The sequence below is a fragment of the Cicer arietinum genome, chromosome 1, assembly GCF_000331145.2.
Source record: "Cicer arietinum cultivar CDC Frontier isolate Library 1 chromosome 1, Cicar.CDCFrontier_v2.0, whole genome shotgun sequence".
Taxonomy (NCBI): Eukaryota; Viridiplantae; Streptophyta; class Magnoliopsida; order Fabales; family Fabaceae; genus Cicer; species Cicer arietinum.
Window position 1 is genome coordinate 11,885,586 of NC_021160.2, and position 27,253 is coordinate 11,912,838.

Genomic DNA, 27,253 nt, shown 5'->3' on the forward strand with positions numbered 1-27,253 from the left:
TTCATTTTGGGGCATAAATTAAGACCTTATGTATCAACCATACCCCGTGTCTGTGTCAATCGAGAGAGAGAGAGAAATCGTGGAAATTGAATTCTAGGGTTTGTTATTGTATCGGGAATCAAACAATCAGCAATGGCGTTGAGGAGATTCTACAATGAGATCAAGGGGAAGAAGGTAACAGAACTTCCTCAACACGTGAAACCGATGCTTTCATTCGATTACCTCAAGAAATCAATTCAGAGAGGTTTAGATAATTACAGCGAAAAGTATATCGAAACAAGTTCGATTCAACCTCTTCTCCATGTCTGTTATGGTGGAATGATCTTCTCTTACCTTGTTGCTCTTCCTAATGAGCGTCGTCATCTCGCTCACAAAGAGCACGCCGAATCTCATCACTGATTCAGGTTCTTTCTCTTTTCTGATTCCCGATTTTGTTTGTCAATTAAATTGACAATAAAATAATAATAATAATAATAATAATAATAATAATAATAATAATAATAATAATAATAATAATAATAATAATAATAATAATAATAATAATAAAAAAACGGGTTATCTTCTTCGAGTCGGGTCACGTAAATGGGTCAAATTCATTTTGGGGCATAAATTAAGACCTTATGTATCAACCATACCCCGTGTCTGTGTCAATCGAGAGAGAGAGAGAAATCGTGGAAATTGAATTCTAGGGTTTGTTATTGTATCGGGAATCAAACAATCAGCAATGGCGTTGAGGAGATTCTACAATGAGATCAAGGGGAAGAAGGTAACAGAACTTCCTCAACACGTGAAACCGATGCTTTCATTCGATTACCTCAAGAAATCAATTCAGAGAGGTTTAGATAATTACAGCGAAAAGTATATCGAAACAAGTTCGATTCAACCTCTTCTCCATGTCTGTTATGGTGGAATGATCTTCTCTTACCTTGTTGCTCTTCCTAATGAGCGTCGTCATCTCGCTCACAAAGAGCACGCCGAATCTCATCACTGATTCAGGTTCTTTCTCTTTTCTGATTCCCGATTTTGTTTGTCAATTAAATTGACATTTAATTTATTTGAATTGAATCTATCCTATAGTAAATGGTATTTTTTTTATCCTCGATTAAGAATTTCATTTTTTATTTTTTTGTTATTGTGCAAAAGATGCTTGTGTTGATTGATGTGGTGTTTGTGTTTTGCTTAGTGATTTTTCGTCCTGATTTTATTTATCTGCGGTTCTTTTAATTCCATACATTAGTAAAATTGTGATTTGATTTATCCAATTAAATTAAATTAATCCTTTGATAAATGGTGTTTTTTATGCTTGCATAAGAATTTCATTTTTAATTTTTTGTTATTGTGCAAAAGGTGTTTGTATTGATTGATGAGGTCTTAGTGTTCTCCTTAGCGTTTTGAGGTGAAGTTGGATTTGAAAGAAGCTTCTAGAAACATGTTTTGTTTTGTTTTGCTTGTGGCTTTGAATACTGAAATCGCTTGTATACTGGCATTTATTTTGGAGAATTAGATCTCTAACAAGTCCCCCTTTTCTGACTCACTGATGCTAAACTTGTGGCAATTTTCATTTTTGTATGTGTTTTGATTAACCTACAATCCTTAGAGCAAGGTTTTTTCAGTATGCAAGGTTTTAAAGATGCGAGACAAATAGTGCTTATGTCAAATTGATTTTGATATAAAAAAACCATGATGCGGATATAATTGTGTTTGCGGATTGTTTTTTTAAATCTTGACCGATTAGATGCTTCTCCTTTTTCATTTTGCTTTATGTTTGGATTGGTGGTATATAATGGAATTGAGTGAAATGGAATTGGATACATCCATTTTTTTTAAATTAGCCCATTCCATTTCATTCCACTCAATTCCATCCTATACGACCAATCCAAACATACCCGGGTATGTTTTTATTGGTAGTATAGAGTGCAGTTGAATGGAATAGAATAAGATAACATTCATTTTTTAAACAAACTAGCCTTATTCATTCCATTCCATCCTATACCACCAATCCAAACATACCTGAGTATGTTTTTATTGGTAGTATAAGTGGAGTTGAATTGAACAGAATGAGAAGATGTTCAATTTTTTAAATGTAATAAACCTATTTCATTCCACTCCATTCCGCCCTATACAAACAATCCAAGCATACCCTTAGTTTATAATTTGTATGTGAAGACTGCCTATCTGTTTGGAATAGATCCCCTTTTCTGTGTTTTAAATTTAACTATAGCTGGTTGCTGCAAACCTGTTCGACATGTTTTCGTCATTGTTGGCTCTTTCCAACTTGGGTGCAGTGATTTTCAGGTTTCTCACTCGAGGAAAATACTGATGCTTTTTTTATCCTTTGCTTTCCCAATAATTTACATGCTGACTCAATTTCAAAACTAGCTGCAAATATACGTATGTTAAAGGCAATCTAATTAAAAGTTCTGTTTTTTCTGACTGCTAAGTTAATGGTTATTTAGGTTTTATCCTAGGAGTGTTTTTGCTTCAAATTAGATCAGTTTGAGTGGTTTCTATTTATTGAAATTTGAAACTGGTTTTGGGATTGGAGCTTAAATATGTTAAAATGAAAGATGAAGGTATTTTTTTCTTCCCTTGATGACTACATTGTTAACCTATAAGTTGATTGCAGTTGTGTAGTCTTATCCTTAAGATAGTAAGAAGTTATTTGGTACACTTGTTGTCTTGAAAAGCTTGAACTCCAAGTTTCTATTGTTTCTGTCATGTGCAAGTGCTATAGGCTTTGCGTTGACCATGTTTGGATTGCTTTGAAATTGTTAGAATATATTGGTCCCCTTAATCTAGTTCTGCATTTAACTGATATGTTTGCCAATTCTTGTATCTCCAATGTTCCAAAAGAATTTTGGGGACGTAATGGTTCAGGACAGTTTGGTTTGCTCTGTTCACTTTGTTCTGTCCAAAAGCTTGACTCTATTGCTGTTCATGGTTAATGCTTAATGCTTTTTATAATCTCTGTTTTGTATTTTTGTTTCATTATGTGGTTAATATCTTTTTTATCTGTGGGCAGGATCCTGATTGTTGAATTGGAGATGGTTGGCTTGCTTGATCTTTTTGTTTTAAAATTTGAAAAATCAAGGCAGAAAGATACTGTCAGCTTCAATGTGTTTCATCGTTTAGATGATAAAATAATATCTATTTGATACAATAAACTCGAATTTTTTGCACTTTAAATGTTGTTGAATGTTTGAAAAGCATATTTGTTCACTCGGTTCTAGTGCCTGAGTACCCATGATGTATGATTACGTGTAACAAATTCTCTTTTAGTTGGATGGTTTCGTTTATCCATAGACAATGTGTAAAACTCAATGTTTTTTAAGGCAAAAGATTGAAATATGTATGTGAAGTTGTTTTTCTAAACACACTTCTTCGCCTATATCTTTTATGGATATTTTAGTAATCTTGTAAGAAAAGTGAAGGAATCGTTGCGACAAAGATATTCTTGCTTATAATATTTGTTAAACTTTATAAATATTGAATGGGAACCTTAAATGGGAAGGGAAGAAAACAAAGTAAAAAATTGTTGAAATGGGATTATATGTGTTTACAATCAAAAATAATATTATTTGTCAGCTATATCTTTTACAAGTTAAGTAGATATTTCTCAAGTTTAAGAAGTCTCAAGAGGATTTTGGGATTTTCATAAGCGGTTAAATGTGTGGATGAGGGGAATTGTCACTTTGCAAAATGGAGGGGATTAAGGCTAAATGTGGGGTGTTAGATACCCCAAATAACGTGCAAAAGCACATTACCTTATAAATGAACTAATTAAGACTAGTCATGGGTAGATTTTGTAGGCCACAAGCACTTTACCTTATAGATGAACGAATTAAGACTAGTCATGATGTAGGCTATGATGTTTTGGCCAGTAGGACAAGCTTTGTTTATAAATAACAATTGTATACTCCATTTTAAATATGCAATCAATCAAACTTATTATTTTTTGCGGTTTATCTCTTGATCTTTTTACTTTATGTTTTCATTAGGTTAGTAGTTCACAAAAAATACAATTTTGCATTAAATTTTCTTTAGGGAAGTTAAAGAATCCACAACTGATAGACATAGTTAACTCCTTGATGTAACCGTTTGAAGTATAAAGGAATCATTAGTTCAGAGCTATTAATCGATTTCTTAGATAATGTTCAATTTCTAGAACAAATTGGCATGCCTAGTGAAACACTATGAGAAACATTGCTGAAAAGTGTAGTTTGTCAAGTCACAACTACAATTGACGTATGCACTTGCGTTTTAGAAAGCATCAAAGAAGTCGTACTCTCAAAGGTCTAATGATACTCCACCAACATTGATGATGTTAACCTTTGTGGTTCCCCTAAGTGAAGTTGAAAATAATATTGTTGATTCACTTGAACAGCTTGTGGTGATCACCATGTCCTTTATCAAATAGCAGATTGACATGATATCATGTATCAAGTCTCACAACAACTTGCTGACATTGTTAAACTCACAATTCATTATGAGGTTCAACAAGCCAAAGAGTTGGAGGTCAAACGAGTCAATTCTAACGATTATGTCACATCTACCATACTCGGAGCTTAAGGGTACCATGGTTAAACAAACATTGTAGTGCAAAGTAAATCAATTATCACAATGGCAAGGCTTTCACAAGTTCAGATGTATACTACTCAATAGGTATCTTTTGTTCTCATAAACTCCCAATCTAATACTTTTGTCTTATGGGGAAACTAGTGGCCAATGATACTTATAATTAGGCCAATCTTCAATTTAGACAGGTACACATATGACTAAGAGGTCTCCTGAAGCAATAAGAGCAATTGGTATGCCGCAAGTAGCGCCGTACAGAAGCACCGTGTAAGATAACCACATGTCTTATGGTAGTGGACCGAATTCAAAGACTAGTTGAAGGCTATTAGACTAAACTGACATTATGGTTATTGTCCACTTGTGTTGAATAATACAGCAAAATACCTTCCAAGACTTGATGTACTAATTTCATCCTTAGTGAGTTCAAATTTACCACGACCAATTGATGGTTATGTTGGTGAGCAGACATGTGTTACTAATCCACCCTAATGGTATAATGGTCCAATGATTCTAGGAAAACCAATGAGGAATTTTATGGAAGTGAACAAAGATCAACCTAGAAAATATGTGGCGTCAACTAGCCGCAATCGAGACAAGGCCTCTTGAACAATAGCTACTAGATTCCAACCTCATAGTTGATACCATCACGAAGGGAACCAAAATGGAGATTTATTGCACAATATGGAGAAGGGAACCAAAATGAGTTCCATAAGTTACAATTGTTCTCTTTATCATTGAAAGGAACAACTTTCACTTAATACTCATCTTTGCAACCTAACTCCATTAAAATTTGGCAGACATGAAGAAATGTTTCTATATAACATATTTTATTGGCCTCAACTTGAAGTTACAACAATCGATTTGATGAATCTGAAACAACAAGTAAATGTATCGACTACAAACTTTGTTGAGATGTTTAGAAAGAAAGCAGAGAAGTGCTATGTCCAATTTCGTGAAACTGAGTATGCATTCATGATCATAAGTGGAATGTACTTTCAGTTGAAAGATAAAATGGAAGGAGAAGCTTGTAATGATCTTAACGAGGTAGAATACCAAGAAATATGCATTGAGTGGATTATTCTAGAAAACATAACCATAACATGTTTTTCACTGTAAATTCTTACAAAAGCATAATACTCCCAAGTTAAAGTGTTCATCTCATTTGAGCTTCAACATAATAAGATAACAAACATAAATGGAGCAAGAACCATTTTACAAACTGAATGAAATTCAAATAACAGAAATGAAAGCATATAAATAAAGAATAAGAATCTCTACAATTTATGGCTCTTCTTATTTTGAGAAGTAAATGGGTTTAGCGTTCAAAAAGATTGGTGAAATACAATTAAAGAAAACATGGAAAATTGAAGACTTGAAGAATATATGAGGAAGAAGGATTGAGAAGAAGATTGGAGAAAAATAGAGAAGAGGATTGAAGGAAGAATGATGAATAAGAAGATTAAGATTGTTACTTTTTAAAGAGAAAAAAAAGTCCATTTGTTGACTAAAAAGATTAGTTGGACACTTGTCTACGTGGACAATTAACGGATATGTCAGCAAACTTAACGCTATCAGAAAACAGAAACCTGTTTGAGAGTGAGTCACAAAGTCTGGGATCTATTTGGTAGTTTACTCGTTTTAGTCACTTTTTTACGAGTGATGTTGTCCAATTTTATATAATACTTTTTGGAACTCTCTCTCTCCCCTCTTTTTGGGTTTTTTGTGTGTCTTTTCTTCAATAAATTAGTATTGACCCAATAACATAAATGTCTTGATAATTGAAATATTTTTTATTTAAATATATTTTTAGTCTCTGTAAATATAACAATTTTTAGCTTTAATCTTTGTAAAATATTTTGTTTAAATTTCATTTCTGCAATATCAGAAAACTCTATTTTTGTTCATTAATTAACGTCAATTGAATGTTACAAAAACATTAGTTGACAAAGATAAATATGTTTTTTTGTCTGTGCATATATAACATTTTTTCAGTTTTAGTCCCTATAAAATATTTTATTTGAATTTCATCGTATTCATAACCATCAATCACAAACCAATAAAACGAGTTTTATCGTTTTCATCAACCCAACAATTCATATTTCCCCTCACTCAACTCAATCTTTTTTCTTTCATTATTCGTAGCTTACCTAACTCAATCTTTTCTATCAATAACTCTACCTTCAACCTCATATTTCCCTATATTATCCCAAAAGAAAAAAAAATCATTTTTAAGCCTTTATGGATTAATTTTTTATTTTGTTAATCTTTTAAATAGATAATTTTCAAAGATGAACTGCATTCCAAGCCAACACATCATGTTCAACCATTTAAATCAAACACCTTCAAACCATTCCAACATCACCAACTCTCAAATACCCATAAACCAAAACAGTAAAAGTAACAACATTTATGTCAGACATTTCATCAAACACCTTCTGTGCATCCCTTAACCCTCTCAAAATCTTTGAGTTAATAATCTTTTTTAAGTCTTTAAGGATTAATTTTCTATTTTGTTAATCCTAATTTTCAAAGATGGAGATTAATCACCGTGTTCTAAGCCAGAGCATCTCATTCAACCATTTCATCAAACACCTTCAAACCACTCTCAATATCACCAACACTCAAATACCCCAAAACCAAAATAGTAAAAGAAACAACATCAAACACCTTAAGTGCATCCCATAACCCCCTCAAAACCTTCGGATACAAATCGACAAGAGACGTTTGAACAACTAACTAATATATAAATAAAATAATAATAATAATCCTTTTTAAGCTTAATTTTCTATTTTGTTAATTCTTTAAATAGTTAATTTTCAAAGATGAGGTTGATATGTTTTTGAGATAATGAAGGAAAAATATGAGATTGAAAGTAGTTATTGATAGAAAAAATTGAGTTAGGTGAGGTATTAATAATGAAGGGAAAGATATTGAGTTGAGTGACGGAAAATATAGATTGTTGGATTGATGAAGATAATGAAACTCACTTTTCTGTGTGTGTGATTGATAGTGATGAATATGATGAACTCCAAACAATATGGACTAAAACTGAAAAGTGTTATATTTGCATGCACAAAAAATATATTATGTTTTGTCAACTCACGTTTTTATAATGTTTAACGATAAAAAATAAAGTTTTCTGATATTGTAGGAATGAAATTCAAACAAAAAATTTTACAATGATTAAAACTGAAAATTATTATATTTATAAGGACCACAACATATTTAAACCAATATTTTTTTTTCCTTGTGACCCTAGGATAAGATAACATACAATATGTTGGCTCGTTGTCCCATATTGATGATTCAACATTTTACTTAGATTATCTCTAAATTGGTTTGCACCTACAAACACTTATCAAACCACACATAATTTTTTCTAAAAATATATAAATTAATTTTATTACTAAAATAACATGCCATAAATTAATGCAAAAACATATAAAACTTAATAATGTCATCACAAAAGACTTAATAATTCAAGATTAATTGTGCTTAAGAGTTATCAACTATTATCCTTGAAGGTTGGGGCACTTCATTAGCCCATTAAATTTATACAATTCAAAATAACACTGATCGATTGTGTTTGTGATAGAAAACACAATTTTATTGACTAGAATTGATGAGCTTTGAAGCTCTTACAATGCTGGAAATCTGAAAATGCAAAAAAATAAAAAAAAAAACTAGACCAGAGTTCTAAGAACTCCTAACCAGAGAAAGAATTCTCTCAATTATTCCTTAGAATATTTTATGAATATTTTCCCCTCTTCCTATTCCTTCATTCTTATAACATAAAATAAATGACATTATTAATTAGCTTTTATTCCTTTCATTCATCCTTCTTGAAACCGAATGTCTTTCCTACTTCCCCCATTTAATGGAATATCAGTAGAATAAGAGACATTGTTACTAGCATTTATTCCCTCCATCCATCATTCTAGAAACTGAATGTATGTGAAGTGTGTGACTTGGTTGAGTGGGCCCCACTATTTGGGCCCTCATTTCTCTTAATTTGCGGTGTTCTATCATTGTCATCCGCTTCAAAATGAGCCTTGTCCTCAAGGCTAACATTAAGACATTGATTCTGTAGCAGACTTCCAGGTTCCCAGCTAATGGTTTCCTTATTCCCTTCCCATATTATTATTTTTCTTGGCTTTAGTATATTTGTGGTGACAACATTAAGTTCTTTTTCCCGATTGATTACCCAATTCTCTGAATTTTGACATTTTAGCTTCACAGTTTTCCCCTTCCGGTCCAAGCAAATTGTCATTTCTTCCCAATCAAATAACACCTTGCCTAACTTATGCAGCCAAGCCACTCCTAAAATCATGTCCTCACCTTGTAATTCCACTATGTAAGCTTCAATATTGGTCTGGATCCTTCCAATTTGAATGTCAAACTTCTCACACTTCTCTGTTATGGCCACATGAGAACCGTTTCCAAATTTTGCATTCGTAGCTGAGATCTGTTCTACTGGAAGCTGCAGAACTGCAGCCATTTAAGGAGTCACAAAATTGTGAGTAGCACCAGTGTCCATCATCATCGTGACCGGTATACCCTTCACGGTACCTTCCAAACGTAGGGGAAAAGAGAACCAATTTCGAGCTCTGCCTTCCTCTGTTATTCTGAACAGCACTGCGGAGTTGCATCTTAGTGCAGCGTCTTCCTCATCTTCCTTCAATTCGATAGCTAGGACTTCACCGACATCGTCCGTCACTTCATCATCTCCCAGAATTACCAAACGCAACTGTTTTTCAGCACAATGATGAAGAGGATGGAACCTTTCCCCCCGAAAACAGAGGCCTCGCGCCTTACGATCCATTAATTCAGAATATGGAAGATGCTTAGTTTCCCGATTGCGATTTCCGTGGCTCCCTCGTCGCTCCTCATTGCCATTTGTTCGTGTTTGGTACTGATTAAGGTTGCCTTCATGCATGCTTAATTTCGGGTTAGGATTTGATCCAGTTAGAGTATTTTTAGATTAGGCTCCCCCAGAACTTGCATTTCCCTTGTTTGGGCCTGGAAAAAAACCCAGTCCAAATCTATTTCTATTAGTAAGCCCATTACTTCATTCTCTTCCCCTTTCCAGTTTCGTGAACGACCTCCACCTTTGCTTCCTCTATAATTCAACATGCCCTGTAACTCTTTTTCAACATCACGAGCCAATTTCATCGCCTCCACAAGTGTCTTAGGGTTGAAGGCCCTTACTCGCAAACGTACCTCTAGTTGGAGTCCACCTAAAAAATACCCAAGGTATTGTTCTTCAGGGAGACGCATAACCTGGGAAGAGAAATATTCGAAATCTGAAATGTACTCTTCCACATCTCCAGTTTGTTGAAGATCTTTCAATTCTTCGAATGAATTATCGCTCTTTCTTCCTCCATATCTCTCAACCAACGCTTCCTTCAACTTTAACCATGTGAGGTCATCCTCCGTTTCGCATAGAAGATTAAACCAATGAATGGTTGCTCCCTCCATGATAATTTTCGCCAAATGAACCTTCACTTCTTCAGAAATTCCCTGTACCTCAAAATATGTCTTTGCTCACGTGATCCACCCCACTGGATCATCACCATCAAATGATGGCAGCTCCACCTTCTTCATTGCCATCTTGTATTCCGTAATTGGCTCATCGGTTATCTGCGACACCCAGGTGTAGGTCGATTCAAGAGTTTTGCAAACTCTGTCAAAATAGCATGACGAAATTCATCCAAGGTTTGACGCAGTGAATCTTCCATCTCAACCATTCTTATCTCCAAAGCCTCAATTTTGTCGGACATTTTCGGTGGCATTTGGTTTCGCTAGCTTCTATCTCTATCCGGCAGGTCGGACCAATGATATAAAACACAATTTTATTGACTAGAATTGATGAGCTTTGAAGCTCTTACAATGCTGGAAATCTGAAAATGCAGAAAAAAAGAACTAGACCAGATTTCTAGAACTCCTAAACCAGAAAAAGTTGCTCCTAACCAGAGAAAGAATTCCCCTAATTATTCCTTAGAATATTTTATGAATATCCTCCCCTCTTCCTATTCCCTCATTCTTATAATATAAAATAAATGACATTATTAATTAGTTTTTATTCCTTTCATTCATCCTTCTTGAAATTGAATGTATTTCCGACTTCCCTCTCTTTAATGGAATATCAGTAGAATAAGAGACATTGTTACTAGCATTTATTCCCTTCATCCATCATTCTAGAAACTAAATATATGTGAAGTGTGTGACTTGGGTGAGTGGGCCCCACTATTTAGGCCCTCATTTCTCTTAATTTGCAGTGTTCTAGTTTGAAATAGTAAAAGAAAAATACACTAAATTAAATTAAAGAGTATTATTTAAAATAAAAAATCACCGAATAGTATATAGATGCAATATATAATCATTGTTAAAATCTGTGTGTATAATTTGGTTCAATTTTAAAAAAGGTATCCAAAATATGATCCTATACATATAGTTTTTACAAAATAACATTCACTAACATTCGATTTGACGTAATTTCAATATTTTTAATCGGTATTGAATTATTTGGGATATGAACACCCTACGCACCAACATTGCTTCATGTTGTTGTTGCATCTTACTACATTTTCTTCATATTTGACCAAAGTTACAATTCTTGCACAAAAATCAACACCAACCAATATAATTGCAATATAAAACATCCTAAACCAGCAAATGATTTCTAAACTCAAAATACTTAAACTTTCCTAAAACCAACAAATTACTTAGCATTTATATTTTAAGTATTTGCATAGTTTAGTCTAAAATATGTTAAATAGTCTAAAATCAGGTGCTGGCAGCACCAATGTGATGCTTATGGTTTTTGAGAAATAGAATTCTGTTTAGGGATAGGGTTGCACAATTTTCTAAAGCACTTGAGCATGTGAAGGTGGTTTCATGAGGCCGGTTTATTGGACGTTTATGTTGAAAAACTGATTTTTCTTTTTTGAAGTGTTTGTCCATTAAACTATTTAAAGGATGTATAATGAGTTGAACTACCTTTGTGATATTTTTTAATAATACTTCTTTGATTATCAAAAACAAAATATCATGTTAAATATTTAAATTATATTTTGCCTAGCTCCTTTTATTTTTGCCAAACCACACAAAGAATCAAGCCATCTTGAAAATGTTCTTTACATCTAAATAACCATAGTTTTTTTAAATAAAATAAAACAGGTTACTAGTACTACTACTATATCATCCTTTCAAAAAAAAAATAGTACTTTCTATCATCACAATTTAGCTTCCTAAAATAATCTTCTTAATCATAGCTTAAATGAGTCTTTATAATCATAATTTGTGAATAAGGTTACAAAAATCTTTATAAATGAGCTTGGAGATATACCCCAAATTTGAGAACCAACAGACAAACACAACAGCAGCAACAACATAAATTCATCAAGAAATTGATTTCCCCCAAATAGCAAATTTGTTTATTTTTGTGGTAAAGATGCAATTTTTTCTAATATCAAAGGGGGACAATACAAAAACAAAACAAAGGTGGACACTTTTCAGAGACATTGTTTCTTAAGGTACCCACCCACTTCACAAAAACAAGAACAAGAACAAGAAACATAAGAAGAAGCTTAACGGTTGTGGTGCTTCGAAAAAAAGTCACATTTATTCAATTCAACATTGGGAAATCTGAGACCCAATTTCAATTTCAAATCAAATACTCAATCGAAAGGGTTACTTATTAATTCAAAGTTATCTCAGCTTGTATATATATATACAACTTTTTCTCTTATGAGATAGCTTCAGAGCTATTAAAAGTTCAGATCTTTAACCAAATTTTCTCTTCAATTTCAGGTTGGTTTTCTTTCATTGGCCTTAAACTCATGTGGGTTTGTCTTTGTTTGGCTTTAAATTTTGTGGGGCTTAACAAAGTCAAGGCCTTTGGCTTGAATAATGAATATTTTTGTTTTATTAATTTGTTATAGTAATCACTTGAATTTTGTAATGATGGAAGTGTTTGATTTTGAGATTGAATCATGGTTCTGTTAAATTATGAAACTTCTATGATTCCTTATGTTGTGACTTTCTAGCCTTTTGAAGTCATCAGTGCCTAAAATTTTGTTCTTCACTAAATTTGTGAAGTGATTCTTTAATCATTATTCTTTTCATTCTTTTTACATGTTTTGCTTGGAATGATTGCTCCCTCATATTGTGATGTATACTTGGTGATTTTGCATTTGGGATTTGATGTACTGTTTCTGTGTTTGATATATTCTTCTTTGATTTAAAAACTTGTTAGAATTATCAATTTTTGTGCTATTTATGATTGTTTCGTTATTTCTTGTGCGATTGATTATGTATCGAATCATCATCACTAATCACTCATCACTGCTCTGGGTTGATTTATTTCCCTTCCCTATCCTTTCTGAAACCTATGGTCTTTCTCATCTTTGTATGATTATATATCTGAATTTCATTTACTGTTAATACACATCATGCAGTTTTGCCATTGTTCGATAGGACTTTTCGTCCCTTCCTTTCAATTTAGTGGATCTGCATTTGTGGAAATAGTAGACACAGGTCTTGTTTGGATAAACAACTTAATTAAGCGTTTATCATATAAGTCTTTATGTATTAGCCATTTTAATTGTTACTTTAGAATTGTAACATTTGTCTTTATTTGATGACTATTTTTTTTCCTCATAATTTGGTTTAATGAATTGGTCTTAGCTTTCTGCACATTATGAATGGTATATCTCAGTGTTGTCAATAGTGGTTATAGCATAGCGGAATTTTAACAAACCATTATCATTCTGTTGTCAGTTCAAACTGTTGTCAAATAGAGGCTACTATAGCACTGTACAAACTGTTATTTTCCGCGATCCACGATTGAAAACACTGAGATAAGAAAAAATATTGACCTGCAATTGAATCTCGTATATCTGGCTTTCTCTACACAAAATCTTCGTCTCTCTAGAAAAAATTCATCTTGACGATCATGTTACTATTATGCTGCTATCAGGGGTCATACATAAATAGATTAATATGCGGGATACCGAGAAGTTAAATAAAAGAGGTTTTGCAAAATCCAATAACTCAAAGGAACATATTGAGTCAAAGGTAGATTCATTCGGATTCAAAAAAAGTAGCACAAAAAAACGAGGGAAGAAACACAAGCTGACATCAAAATCTCAACAACTCAGAGGTTACACAAATGCATCGGGGAGAACCGCTACTAATTCTTCCATCAAGGCGCCAAGCAAGGATCCTTCGAATAAAAGATTGATTATTAGACAAAATCTACATAAAACCGATAAGAACTCTTCACAAGTTCAGCCTTCAAAAAAGATACAAGGAGGACAGATTTCTTATAGTAGTTATAGGAAAGGTGAGAAAGACGTTGATCAGGTGAAAAATACTCAAAAACGTAAGAGAAGGAGAAAGAAGAAAAGGCAAAGACATAATGTAGATCTTGACGATACTTCACGGCTTCAGAGAAGAACAAGGAATCTCTTAATCAGAATGAAGCTTGAGCAAAACCTCATTGATGCTTACTCTGGAGAAGGTTGGAAAGGTCAGAGGTATGAGGAAAAATATTTATCTTTTATATTTTTTTACATGTTTGATAAACGATATGCAAGTAGCTTTAAATGCTTATTTGTTCCATGAAAAAGTAGCTTGCAGCAATGCAGTGTCATCATATTATTAAAAATCAGTTGTTTAGTTTTTAGAACTCAGAACTTTCATTTCAAAGATAGTTTTGTAACTGATCATTCTTTTTTGTTTTTACTGAAATTCGTGTAATAGTCGAGAGAAGATTAGGCCAGAAATGGAGCTACAAAGAGCAAAGAAGCAGATTTTAAAATGCAAGCTTAGTATCCGCGATGCCATTCGCCAGCTGGATTCTCTTAGTTCAGTTGGTAGCATTGAAGGTTCTGTCATTGCTAATGATGGATCTGTTTATCATGAACATGTGAGCAAGTATTGAAACTACAAATGCTTCCCTTAATTGTTATTTTTTTTGCATTCTTTCCTGTTCAATTGAGACTTGTTATAATGTTTCACACCTTATCATTGAAAATTATTTATTTATCTCATGTTTAATTAAAATCTGATTTTTTTTTGTGGTTTTCTTTTCTTCATTTAGATATTCTGTGCGAATTGCAAGATGCGTGAAGCTTTTCCAGATAATGATATTATACTATGTGATGGCTCATGCAATCGTGCTTTTCACCAGAAATGTCTTGATCCTCCTTTGGATACCGAAAACAGTGAGTTCTGATTTATTCTCGTCTATCAACTTGTTCAACCTTTAATGTGCTGATTTTTCATCGAGAAAACATATTGTTTAATAATTATTATAAATTGCAGTTCCTCCTGGAGACCAAGGCTGGTTTTGCAAGTTTTGTGAATGCAAGATAGAAATACTTGAGGCAACAAATGCTCATCTCGGGACTCGTTTCTCCTTAGACAGTACTTGGCAGGTTTTTTTTTTTACTACCTTGTTTCCTATGTAGCACTGACATTTTAGGTTGAAGGTGTGTCAAGTATCCAACATGTGTCGGTTTCTAACACCGACACATGTAGTTACATTCAATTACTTCCACTTTTTCAAATTATTACCGGTGCCGACGTGTTAGTGTCAATGTCATATTGGGTGTCTATGTCTGTCATTGTTTCTTAGCTTGTCTCTTGCACAAATAGGACTTTCATTCCTTCTATGGGTCCAAATAATAATAAAATGCTTTTTTTTGTCTCATAAAATTAAGGATGTATTCAAGGAAGAGGCTGCTATTCCTGATGGCGATACTGCATTACTAAATCAAGAAGAAGAATGGCCCTCAGATGATCCTGAAGACGATGACTATAATCCAGAGAGGAAAGATGACAACCACGGCATCGACACAGAAGGAAACAATGATAATGTATCTGATAATTCGAGTAGTTCTTCCAGTATGTGGTCTTTAAATGAGGAATGTTCTTTGTTAGATGAAGGCATCAACCTTGAATATTATTCTGGCAATGGCCACATAGATTCTGATGAATCCGGGGAAATAGCATGCGGTCATAGGCAGCGTAAAGCTGTTGACTACAAGAAACTTTATGATGTGAGTATATCAAAGTTTGTTTGTGTTTTGTGCAAGGAAAAATTACTAATAAGACATAGTTACTGATTTTCTTCTCTGGTCATATGCTAAGTATAATGATTTTTTGGTTTTAACATTCCGATTACCAGGGAAAAAGAGCCTTGATAGGTAAGTAAAGTTTGACCAATGATTATTTAACTAGGGTTTGAACTTGAGTACACCCGATGAAGTATAATTGTGATCATGTAAATTAAGTTTCATCTGAGTTCCTATCTTTGCAGGAAATGTTTGGAAAGGATGCTACTCTGCATGAACAAGTGAGCGAAGACGAAGATTGGGGTCCTGGAAAAAGAAGGCGAAGAGAAAAGGAGTCCGATGCGGTTAATACTCTTATGACTCTACATGAGAGTAAAAATAAACGTCCAAATAACGAGAACAATGATAGAATAAGAGAGGATTCTTCAGGCATACCAATAAAAAGACCTTGTTTCAGGCTTCCACATGAAGCAGTTGAGGTATTAACTTTAGCTACTCTTGTTGGTTGTAACCTCTCAAAGTTTCAACTGAGAAATAATGTATAAATAGTTATATATGCACTAATTCGTGTCTAATATGAAATTTTCTAGAAGCTTCGCCATGTTTTCGCAGAGAATGAGCTTCCTCCAAGATCTGTGAAAGAATCCCTTTCGAAAGAGTTGGGAATTGATGTTGCAAAGGTTATACCTTACAATCTCGATTTAGATTTTTGTTTCTATTTTAATATGAATTTATCCAATAAAATTGTATCACCATTTGGTAAGCATTTACATATTTCACTACAAGTTTTATATCATCTATCACCACAAAGTTATTTGGTCTTTATTCGTGTCAAAAGTCCGTGATATGTCCAAACATCCTGTTATTAACATGTTAGAAAATGCAGGTTAGCAAATGGTTCAAAAATGCACGTTACATGGCACTTAAAACGAGAAAGGTAAGCTTCGGCGCTATGCTTTCGCTCTCTCATTTAGTAATGTTTCTTTCCTTCTGTTTATTTTTTTCTGTTTGATATATACACTTTCAGAAATTTTCACATGTCATGATTATCGCTAAGTTATTATTCAATTAATAACCTTTTGTAAGAATTGTTTAATTTGATGCAGACTTATGCTAGTTTTAAATCCTATAAAAAGCGTCTTTTTATGGCAGAAATTCATAAATTGTTTTGTTCTTGGAATTTGCACTATACTCTCTGACACGAGTGGAATTTGTTCAGCATCAAGAAGGTGGAGAAGAGCTACAAAATTTCACCTCTAAGACCACAAAGGATTCTACATCACAACATGTGGAGAAAGATGAGATTTTGAAACCGAAGGTCTCAAAAATTACCGTAATTCGTTCCGTGAAGAATAGTGAAAATGTTGCTTGCAAAGAGAAAACAAAGGCATCTAGCAGTCCTTTGAAGAAAAAGCGACGAGAAATTCCTCTACCTTTGAGAGAAAATGGCAACAAGGTGCTTTTCGACTTATCGAAATGTCATATTCTGTGTTCATTTTTGTGCTTGAGGATGAACATTTCTGCATAAAGTTTTTCATAGAACATAGAATTTTTCTTGCAATGGATATGTGAGATGGGCAAGTTTTACTTGATAGATGGTCAATTGTGGACTGGTATCTGAAAATTGTTCAAACACCACCGACAGTTGATGTTGTGCTCTAGAAGTAGAAGCTCACAGTCCTCTTCGTCTTCGGAACTTTTGTTGTGATAATTGGGTCATGACACTTTAATGTTTTATTTTCAGGACTCCAATGAGGTGAGTGATGATGTTAGCTTGATGAAACTGTTGAAAGAAAGGAAAAAGAAAGTAAGTTTTGCATTTGAAGGAGACTCTGAGGCAGCAGAGTTGGAATTTGAAAGACTGAGCAAAGTGAAGATGAAATTAGATAGATTGAAGCAAAAAATAACTCAAGTTCAAAATTACAATTCAAAGGGTTCAAATGAACTTTATGTGAATGAGCCATCTATTATTTATGTACCTACAGCTGAGTTAAGGGAAAAGGTTAAATAGAAAACTATATATAGAATTTGTATTTTATTTTTTAACATTTTTGCACATCAGAGTAAGACATTAATTAATATATAGCTGTTAGTTTTATATTTACCAGCCTTACCTTGTAGAATTAAATGAAGTAACCGTTTTGAAGTTATACATACTTTGTCATTTCATTATATTTGTTGGTACTTGGTAGCATGTCATGGCCGTGCATGTATTGTAAGTTACTTGTTAGCTTCAAATAATTATTCAAAATAGCCATAACAAATATCAGATCAAATAAATTATCTAGAATATAATAACTATATACTATTAATTTTACTATAATATAATTTTTTTTTATATTGTTAGATGATGGTATCTTTTAACCATTTGGTCGGAGATTTGATCTCTCGTTGATGCATAAGTAAAAAAATATGTTGAAGGATGTTCATCCCTTAAATGGATTTCATTTTTCTCGAGGGATTAGTCTTTGGTTGATGCTTATGTAAAAACATATGTTGAGATATGTCAACTTTTTAAATGAATCTTAGTTATCTTGAGTGATTAATTTTCATAGTTTCATACGAAGATACCTTGACCTAACAAAAACAAAGTAGTGGGGGTTGTTGAATAAGAGAAAATGAGAGAGACATATGGTGAAACCGTGTGTCTGAACTACACAACGGAGTCTGTTTTATATAGGCTCAAGGCAATAAATACAAAAATAAATATGGAAGATATTATCCCTATTTACATGATATGTAATAAATATAAATATATTTTCAACACTCCCCCTCAAGCTGGAGCATATAAATCATATGCACCAAGCTTGTTACATATATAACTGATTCGAGGACCTCTCAGAGACTTAGTGAATACATCTGCCAATTGATCATTGGAATTAACAAAACTAGTGGTGATGTCGCCTGATTCGATCTTCTCCCTTACAAAGTGACAATCTATCTCAATATGTTTGGTCCTCTCATGAAAAACTGGATTAGAGGCAATGTGCAATGCTACTTGATTATCACATATTAATGTCATTTGTGTTGCCTCTTCAAATTGAAGCTCTTTGAGTAACTGTTTCAACCAAATGAGCTCACAAGTCACTAATGCCATAGCCCTGTATTCAGCTTCAGCGCTAGATCTTGCAACTACACTTTGTTTCTTACTCTTCCAAGATATTAAGTTTCCTCCAACAAGTACACAATACCCAGAAGTGGATCGCCTATCAATGGGTGAGCCTGCCCAATCGGCATCTGAATAACCAACTATCTGAGTATGTCCTCTGTTTTCATAAATTAGACCTTTTCCTGGAGCACCTTTAATGTATTTCAAGATTCGTATCACAGCATCCCAGTGTTCTTGACAAGGAGAATTTAAGAATTGACTTACCACACTGACTGCAAAAGAAATGTCTGGACGGGTGACTGTGAGGTAGTTTAATTTACCAACCAATCTTCTGTATCTCCCTGAATCTAAAAATGGCTCCCCATGATTAGGTAGAAGTTTGACGTTTGGATCCATAGGAGTGTCAACCGGTTTGGCATTCAACAAACCTGTCTCTTCAAGAATATCCATAGCATATTTTCTTTGTGAAATTACTAAGCCGTCCTTAGATTGGGCTACCTCAATACCCAAGAAGTAGCGGAGCTTGCCAAGATCTTTAGTTTGAAACTGATGAGATAAATGTTGTTTCAATTGGAGTATGCCCTGTTGATCACTACCAGTTATGACAATATCATCTACATAGACAATCAAGTAAATGCACCCTTGGGTTGAGTGACGATAAAAAAGAGAATGATCAGCTTCACTTCGAATCATGCCAAATTGTTGCACTACTGTGCTAAATCTACCAAACCAAGCTCGAGGAGACTGTTTAAGACCATAGAGAGACCTCTGAAGTCGACAAACCATGGTAGAGGACTCCCCCTGAGCAACAAACCCAGGTGGTTGCTCCATATACACTTCTTCTTCAAGGTCACCATGCAAAAAAGCATTTTTAATGTCAAGTTGATGTAGAGACCAATGTCTGATGGCTGCAATAGAGAGGAGTAGTCTAACAGAGGCCATCTTAGCCACAGGGGAGAAAGTATCACTGTAATCGAGGCCAAAAACTTGAGTGTACCCTTTTGCTACCAAACGAGCTTTAAAACGATCAATCTTACCATCAGGACCAACTTTCACCGTATAAAGCCAACGACATCCTACTAAAGACTTTCCCGACGGTAAAGGAACCAATTCCCATGTACCACTACTCTGAAGTGCACACATCTCGTCAATCATTGCTTGTCTCCACTCTGGGTGAGATAAAGCTTCACCTGGAGATTTAGGAATAGAAACAGAAGACAGGGAAGACAAACAAGTATAATGCAAAGGAGAAAGACGATGGTAACTCAAGCCAATGTAATGAGGGGATGGGTTACGAGTAGGACGTATACCTTTACGAATAGCAATAGGAATATCAAGGGTCGGATCCGATAAAGAAGGAGGTGGCGGTGAAGGAGCGTCTGGAGTGACCTCGGTATCAAGAACAGGTGTAGGGACATGTACAACCGATGGTGGTTGACGACGACGATATGTCTGAAGAGGTTGTACAGTTGGAGGATCAACAAGAGGAGTCTCAAGTGGGACAGTGGGAGGGGCCACAGGAGGTGTCTCAGGTGGGGCATACGTAATAGGCTCTAATGGTAAAAGAGAAGGTGAAATAGACTTTGGTAGGTCCAGAGGAATAGTTGCAGACAAAGGATCAGGAAGCGACTCATAGTATGTAACAGACTCAAAAAATGTGACATCAGCCGATATGAGATATCGTCGAAGAGTAGGAGAATAACAACGATAACCTTTTTGGGACCGATGATAACCCAGAAAGACACATTTTAATGATCGAGCTGAAAGTTTGTCAAGACCAGGAGTGAGATTGTGGACAAAACATGTAGATCCGAAGACCCGAGGAGGAAGTGAGTGAAGAGGGGTACCAGGAAAGAGGATCGAGTGAGGGACTTTGTTATCAAGAGCAGACGAAGGCATGCGATTTATAAGATAGCACGCCGTTAGAACAGCATCGCCCCAAAAGCGAGATGGTACATTACCATGAAGAAGGAGAGTACGAGTGGTTTCAATAAGGTGCCGATTTTTGCGTTCGGCTACCCCATTTTGTTGAGGTGTATGAGCACAAGATGTTTGATGAAGAATGCCGTTAGAGGTCATAAAATTTTGAAATTGATGGGACAAATATTCACGGGCATTATCACTGCGCAAAGTGCGAATGGATACACCAAATTGAGTTTTAATTTCCTTATAAAATTGTTCAAAAATAGAAAATAATTCAGACCTATTTTTCATTAAAAATAACCACGTACAACGGGAAAAATCATCGATAAAGGTAACAAAATATCTAGACTCAAGTGTGGAAATAGTACGAGAGGGACCCCAAACATCTGAGTGAACTAAAGCAAATGGGGAGGAAGCTCGTTTATTAGCTCGATCAGTGAAATGACTACGAGTGTGTTTCCCTAATTGACACGACTCACAATTTAAGCTAGATATTTTGGTTAGATTAGGTACTAATTGTTGAAGTTTGGGAAGACTCGGATGACCTAACTGAGCATGTATAGTAAGAGGAGAATATGTGGTAGGGCACACTGTTGATGGGTTTGAGAGATAATAAAGACCATTAGACTCACATCCGACACCAATTTATCGTCCTGATATTCGGTCTTGCAAAGTAACATTGCAATTAGTAAATGTGACAACACAGTCATGAGAACGAGTCAATCGACTGATAGAAATTAAATTAAATGGGCATCCAGGTACATAAAGGACAGATTTAACTAACAGAGTAGGGAGGATTTGGACAGTGTCAATCCCTTGAGACTGTGTTTGGGAACCATTGGTTGAGACTATCTTAGGTAAATAACCAGATGTTGTGAGAGAGGAGAAAAGAGTCTTATTACCAGTAATGTGATCAGATGCACCAGAATCGAGAATCCATGGGCTATGAGAAGGTGAGATGCAAACAGGTGAATTACCACTTTGTGCGGCGGAAACAATAAGTAGTTACCTAAAAACCAGCAGCGAAACAGTGGCGGAATATGGTTTTTTTTTTTTTTCCCGATGAACAGTACCGCGCGATGAATAGTGCGCGCGATGAACAGTGGACTGATTTGCTGGAAAAAAAAATGAACGAAAAGCGACAAAGAAAGGGTAAACTGGAATTGAGACACGGTTTACCGAAAAAAAAAAATCTCACCGAAGGACAGTGGGTCCCGGGGTAATCACGGTATAGGGTTGTCTATCTTAATAGACTCTAGATACCATGTTGAATAAGAGAAAATGAGAGAGACATATGGTGAAACCGTATGTCTGAACTACACAACGGAGTCTGTTTTATATAGGCTCAAGGCAATAAATACAAAAATAAATATGGAAGATATTATCCATATTTACATGATATGTAATAAATATAAATACATTTTCAACAGGGGTCAAATGTTTTTCTTGCACTGTTATAATTGTTTGGAGTTAGAACAAGAAGGGAGGGGAGAGAAGGAAAAGGGAAGTGAATTTTTCACTTTTGTTTGGTAGAGTAAATTTGAAGAGGCGTGGAAGATTTATAACGAATATTTTCTTTATTTTAAGAGAATTATAAAAAATGAAAAATAATTTACAATTTTTTTTTCAAAGTCCTCTAAAATTGTTGTTAATTCATTTTTTGAATTTTTTTGTATTAAAAGTGTTAGCTAATATGTTATTAGACTTTTAGATGTTAGATAATATATTATTAAGTTTTTTGTATTTACAGGTTAATAGTAATTTAGTCTTTTTATATTTTACTATATATTGTGTTTGTAACTCTTGAATTCATCTTTTGATATTCTACTGCAACTTTAATTGCCTTTTTCTTCTTTGTGTGATTTTCTATATTGTTAATCATTTGAAGAAAAATAAACCATGTTGATGCATACTAGATTTAGTTGAATGAATCAACTACAATACATAGAATGTTTCATCTTGATTAGTCAATTACGTTAAGAAATGATTATATTCTTAACAATAATTCTTTAGGATTTCAACCTTTCTAGACAACTTTAACTTTAAGAATGTAAAAGTGAACAAACCTCTTTCATGAAAACAGAAATATAAAGGGACAGTATATAAATGTGAAGATAAAAGATTTAATTAAATAGATAGATTGATTGATTGGTTGAGTATGTCTAAAGAAAAAAAATATTTTTAGACACCCATATACTTGTTATACGCAGTGAGAAAGAGAAAAAGAAAAAGAGTAATGAAATATAAGTATATGTTAAAAAAAAAATTGGGTGTCCAAATGTCATTTTGATACCTAAAATAAATTATACAAGTCATATTTATAGTGGAAAATGAAACAATACCCTACCACATTCTTTGCTAACTCAAACTTGGATAACAAAAATCACCATCTTCTCTAAATCCCTTGTTCTTTTTAAAATTTTAGGATATTATTTGACTTTTAAAATTTGTTGAACTCCTGATTATTTTTGCTAGTTTCTTTCCTTTTTAGATACCTATTGTATATTTTTATATAATTTAAATCAACTCAAAGATTTTCTGATCAGATTTAAACCTTAAAAAAAGTTTGAAAACAACAATGTAAATCAAGTTATAGGATAAATAAGTGAAATCAACAAAACCTAAAATACCACCTAGACTAGACCATTAGAACAATCATAAATATGTAATATGTCTGATGATTGTCTCCTATTTTCTTTTCTTTTTTGGGTCTTATCCTATTTCCTTTCTTTTAAATACACTAAAAACATATGTAAGCTAATGTTTTAATTATTGAAAATTTGAAAAAACTTATGATTTAATTGAATAGTGTAAAAATTAATATTAATTATAATAGTAATAATTTTGGTACCTAAAAAATAGTAACAATTAAATATTATTTATATTTATTTAAATAGGATTAAAAAGTTTTTTTTGTTTATAAATATTTTTTAAATTAAGTAGATTTCTAAAAAAGTCTTGACTATTTATTTAAATAAATTGTGTATAAGATACGTCATAGACTCTACTTTAATCAAGCGATGTACTCTTAATTATAAAAAAGACCCCAGAGTGGAGATGATAATATGACTCATATTCATCTAGTATATGCAAAATATATCTATAGCGAGTAGGGTAAAATCTGTATTATATATGTATGAATACGAGTAATTATTGGTAAAAAAGAGAAGATATTAATTTTTTATTTTAAAATAGGGTATTTTGGACTCTCTAAGGATATTGGTGGTTTTTTTTTGTCAATACCCTTTTTTTGAAAAAAAAACACAAAAATACCCCCATTTAAAAAAAATATACCAAAATGCCCCATTTTTTTTTTCTTTACTTACAAGTCGCCATTTGGAATGGCGACTTCCTTAAGGAAGCCCGAATTCCAAATGGCGACTTCCTACTTGATTTTTAAAAAAAGGGGCATTTTGGTATATTTTTTTCAAAATGGGGTATTTTGGTGTTTTTTTTTCAAAAAGAGGGTATTGAAAAAAAAGACCCGATATTGGGCTCTCTAAGTCATTTTGTAGTGTGTGTTGGCATTGTATCTTGTTTTGCAAGACATCACAGGAACACAATGAAGTATTGGCTTAATTTATTTCTGTTCATTTATTAGTAGTTGGTGAATGTAGGCAACAAATTCCCAAGGAATAAAAAAGGGAAACTTGAAGAACAAGGACAATATAGTAAAAACAAAAACAACAAGTCAAATTTTAATACTGGTGGTCCGTAGCTGCAACAGCAGAAATCAAGCATTGTCTCTTCCTTCGTTCTCATCTCCCACTCACTCTCTCTTTTAAATTGCTTATATCTACATTTCATAACCCCACAACAAGTTACTACTCAAGAGTGTGAAGTCACACTCCTCAAAATTCATACTCTCTAATTTCTTTCTACATTCTTTTCATTTTCTTTATTTCTTTATCTTGTTCTTATTAAGTTTAGGGTTTTGCACTCTAAAAATGAACCATGGTTTCCTTTTCAAAATCCAAAAAATCACTTAAAGCGGAGGTTTTTAAAACTAAGCACTAAAGTTGAGGTTTTTACCTCTTAGTTGAACCAACCAAAAATGAGTTCAAGTTTAAGCGGAGGAACCAATGCATTGAATTTCAACGTGGTCAAATCTTCATCCACATTAACTTCACTTACTTCTTCTTCTCCTTCTTCAACATTAACAATCTCCGAAGCTAGCAACGTCTCCCAAAGCGCAATCCGAACCAAAAGACCCCGAACCAACCGGAAGAGACCGAACCAAACATTCAACGAAGCCGCAGCGCTACTCTCCAAAGCGTATCCGAACCTCTTTCCAAACCTAGAAAAATTACCACCACCGTGCAAATTTACCAAACCAATAACGGAATTCAATAACAACGATTCTTTTGAACCCTTGTTATTGCCGTTCGATTTAAGAGCACGTGACTATGATGCAACCGCTTTTTTACTTCGAGAAAATAAAAGCACTTCTCAAACGAGCGTTCGAGAGAAGATTTTTTCAGGGGAGAGAAGCTTAAGCTCTGGAGCGGTGAATTTGGATGAAGTGGAACGTGATTCTGGAGAGGATTTCGATTGTCAATCGATATTGGAAGAAGAAATTGATGAAGGGATTGATAGTATCATCGGGAGTAGGATTGAGGACGCCGGGAATAGCGGCGGAAACGACGGAGGAAGAGTAGATTTTAGTTACGGCGGCGGATTCAGAAGTTTTGGCGGGAAATTCAGTTGGAAGAAGGCTCTTCGCCATGTCGACGGTGTGAACTTGTTGAATTTTGCAATGATTGATGTCCTTGAAATCTCGCCGGGAATGAAGAAGATGCCGGCGTCGACGGCGACTATTGTTCCGGTGACTGAGAAAAAGAAGCAGAGGAAGAAAGAAAACTTGAAACGGAATGCTTCGAGTTTTGCTCTGCCTCTGCGATTGAAACTTAATTACGCCGATGTTCGGAATTCGTGGTCGGAACGGGGTTTGCCGTTTCGCCGGTGATTTCTCCGGTTTTGGTTATGCCGGGTTATGACGTCATTGTTACTTGGCATATTGATTTATCTTTTTTTTTCTTCTGAATTTATTTACTAGTACTTCTTTTTTTACTACTGTTATTTGTTTTCGTATTATTAGTAGTAGTTTTAGAAATTGTTAAAATATTTATATACTAGAGGCACAAATTAAAAAAAAAAAAAAAAAAAAAAGCAAATAAAACGTCTGAATTGTACTTCTCAAATGCGATCACTCTACTTATTTATAAGTTATTTGTGTTTCAACGACTACATGAATGCAAAATCTATTTGAATAGTTCAACATGCCATCTAATTGGGTGCTATGTATAAAATCCTGCTTTTTAGAGTGTGTTTATATTTGTGTTATTTACTCTCTAATTGAGTAAGGAAAAATGATATTTTTCATACATAATTTTAATAATAATTTTGACCACTTTAATATGGTTGATGTAATTACATATATAGTTAATTATATTTAATAGATGATTAATAAATAAAATAAAATAAAATATTCTATATAATTAATCACCTCTAAATATAATTAACCATAATAATTGTACTTCATTAATCATAAATTTGATAAGAACAAATTGATCGTTGATTTTTTTAATCTACTTTTTAGTTTAACACTCATACAATTTTATTTTTGGTCTCTATGGGTGTAAGAGTGTTGCGTGCAAATAGACAATGTGTTTGACGCCTAAAACAACAATAACAATAAGCAACTATTGAATCACCTTTTAGCTACTGTCCAACATGGAATTATTTTATTTTAGCCTTTCACATATAGAAATTCATTTTTCACATGAAGGTTAACTTTGAGCTTGTTTTTTTACTTCTGTGCAATTTGCAAATATGGAACACGTGAATACAAATGGGGGTTGAAAATAAGACGATCGTGAGCTTGATAACGTGCAATCAGGGTAGTTGATTCTCAACAATGTAACTAATTCAAATATATGATTATGGATGTTGATAACAGCGATAAATGTAAAAGAATATTTGAATTGTCATCTTTTCAATTTTAATTTCTTTTATGTAATTTAATATATTCATACTTAATTTAATATATTTAAGAATAGTTTTGATAATAAAAAATTGATTAGCCATAATGTTCTTGATGACTTAAAATTAGAAATAAAATAACTAAATGTAATAGTTAGTAATGTTTGTGATATGTGAATATTGAATAAATAAAAGAGAATGGAAAAAAATATCACAAAGTATGTATGTTCACCCTTTTCATACATTTGTGATATACGAGATTTAATATCTAAATATGATATAGTATTTAGACAATATGAATTTAGTTTAACTTTGTTAAAGATACACCAACAATATTACACAAATTACAAGTAGTTTGACCGCTCTATGTGTCGTGCTTAGGAGAATGAATAAGTCACACCGACCAATAAGAGTCTACGGCCTAACCTATATTTTTTTGTTGGCTTAATTGCAGTTTTGGTCCTTCTATTTTAACTGAATAGTGAAAGTAGTCCCCCAATTTTATTTCTTCTCAGTTTTGGTCCTCCAAACATAATTTTGGTCCAAAATTTGATGATTTATTTATTTAAGTCACACATGCCTC

At 33.6% G+C, this 27,253-nt stretch overlaps 4 protein-coding genes across 6 annotated transcripts; all 4 read left to right on the plus strand.

Annotated features, from left to right (window-relative positions):
* The first annotated feature begins 29 nt into the window (after positions 1-29).
* On the plus strand, positions 30-424 carry LOC105852556 (uncharacterized). Its single transcript, XM_012718545.3, has one exon. It carries the CDS (start codon positions 133-135, stop codon positions 397-399), a length of 267 nt encoding a protein of 88 aa, XP_012573999.1. The 5' UTR covers positions 30-132; the 3' UTR covers positions 400-424.
* Positions 425-625: 201 nt separating this feature from the next.
* LOC101510305 (uncharacterized) lies at positions 626-4,774 on the plus strand. Of its 2 annotated transcripts, XR_012163790.1 has the most exons (3): positions 627-996; positions 3,023-4,662; positions 4,760-4,774. XR_012163790.1 is itself a non-coding variant. In XM_004487935.4 (2 exons), exon 1 carries the CDS (start codon positions 725-727, stop codon positions 989-991), a length of 267 nt encoding a protein of 88 aa, XP_004487992.1. In that variant the 5' UTR covers positions 626-724; the 3' UTR covers positions 992-996; positions 3,023-3,372. The 2 variants fall into 2 exon arrangements, 1 of the variants encoding a protein (XP_004487992.1); XM_004487935.4 differs by lacking the exon at positions 4,760-4,774 and having other exon boundaries at positions 626-996; positions 3,023-3,372.
* Positions 4,775-11,832: 7,058 nt separating this feature from the next.
* Positions 11,833-17,828, plus strand: LOC101510960 (pathogenesis-related homeodomain protein). 2 transcript variants are annotated; one of them, XM_004487936.4, is made up of 11 exons: positions 11,849-12,387; positions 13,556-14,114; positions 14,341-14,506; positions 14,681-14,804; positions 14,905-15,017; positions 15,303-15,641; positions 15,902-16,135; positions 16,247-16,336; positions 16,543-16,593; positions 16,876-17,112; positions 17,401-17,828. In XM_004487936.4, exons 2-11 carry the CDS (start codon positions 13,579-13,581, stop codon positions 17,665-17,667), a joined length of 2,157 nt encoding a protein of 718 aa, XP_004487993.1. In that variant the 5' UTR covers positions 11,849-12,387; positions 13,556-13,578; the 3' UTR covers positions 17,668-17,828. The 2 variants fall into 2 exon arrangements, with proteins under 2 accessions (XP_073220759.1, XP_004487993.1); XM_073364658.1 differs by lacking the exon at positions 17,401-17,828 and having other exon boundaries at positions 11,833-12,387; positions 16,809-17,067.
* A 6,914-nt stretch (positions 17,829-24,742) lies between these two features.
* Positions 24,743-25,654, plus strand: LOC101511273 (uncharacterized). The gene has a single exon (XM_004487937.2). It carries the CDS (start codon positions 24,743-24,745, stop codon positions 25,652-25,654), a length of 912 nt encoding a protein of 303 aa, XP_004487994.2.
* Positions 25,655-27,253: the final 1,599 nt, after the last annotated feature.

Excerpts from the sequence above, each read along its gene's own strand:
- LOC105852556 (XM_012718545.3), top strand. The coding sequence starts at position 133 with ATGGCGTTGAGGAGATTCTACAATGAGATCAAGGGGAAGAAGGTAACA.
- LOC101510305 (XM_004487935.4), top strand. The coding sequence starts at position 725 with ATGGCGTTGAGGAGATTCTACAATGAGATCAAGGGGAAGAAGGTAACA.
- LOC101510960 (XM_004487936.4), top strand. The coding sequence starts at position 13,579 with ATGCGGGATACCGAGAAGTTAAATAAAAGAGGTTTTGCAAAATCCAAT. Across the intron at positions 14,805-14,904 it reads TCCTTTGGATACCGAAAACA|TTCCTCCTGGAGACCAAGGC; the intron begins GTGAGTTCTGAT and ends TATAAATTGCAG. Across the intron at positions 15,642-15,901 it reads ACTACAAGAAACTTTATGAT|GAAATGTTTGGAAAGGATGC; the intron begins GTGAGTATATCA and ends CTATCTTTGCAG.
- LOC101511273 (XM_004487937.2), top strand. The coding sequence starts at position 24,743 with ATGAGTTCAAGTTTAAGCGGAGGAACCAATGCATTGAATTTCAACGTG.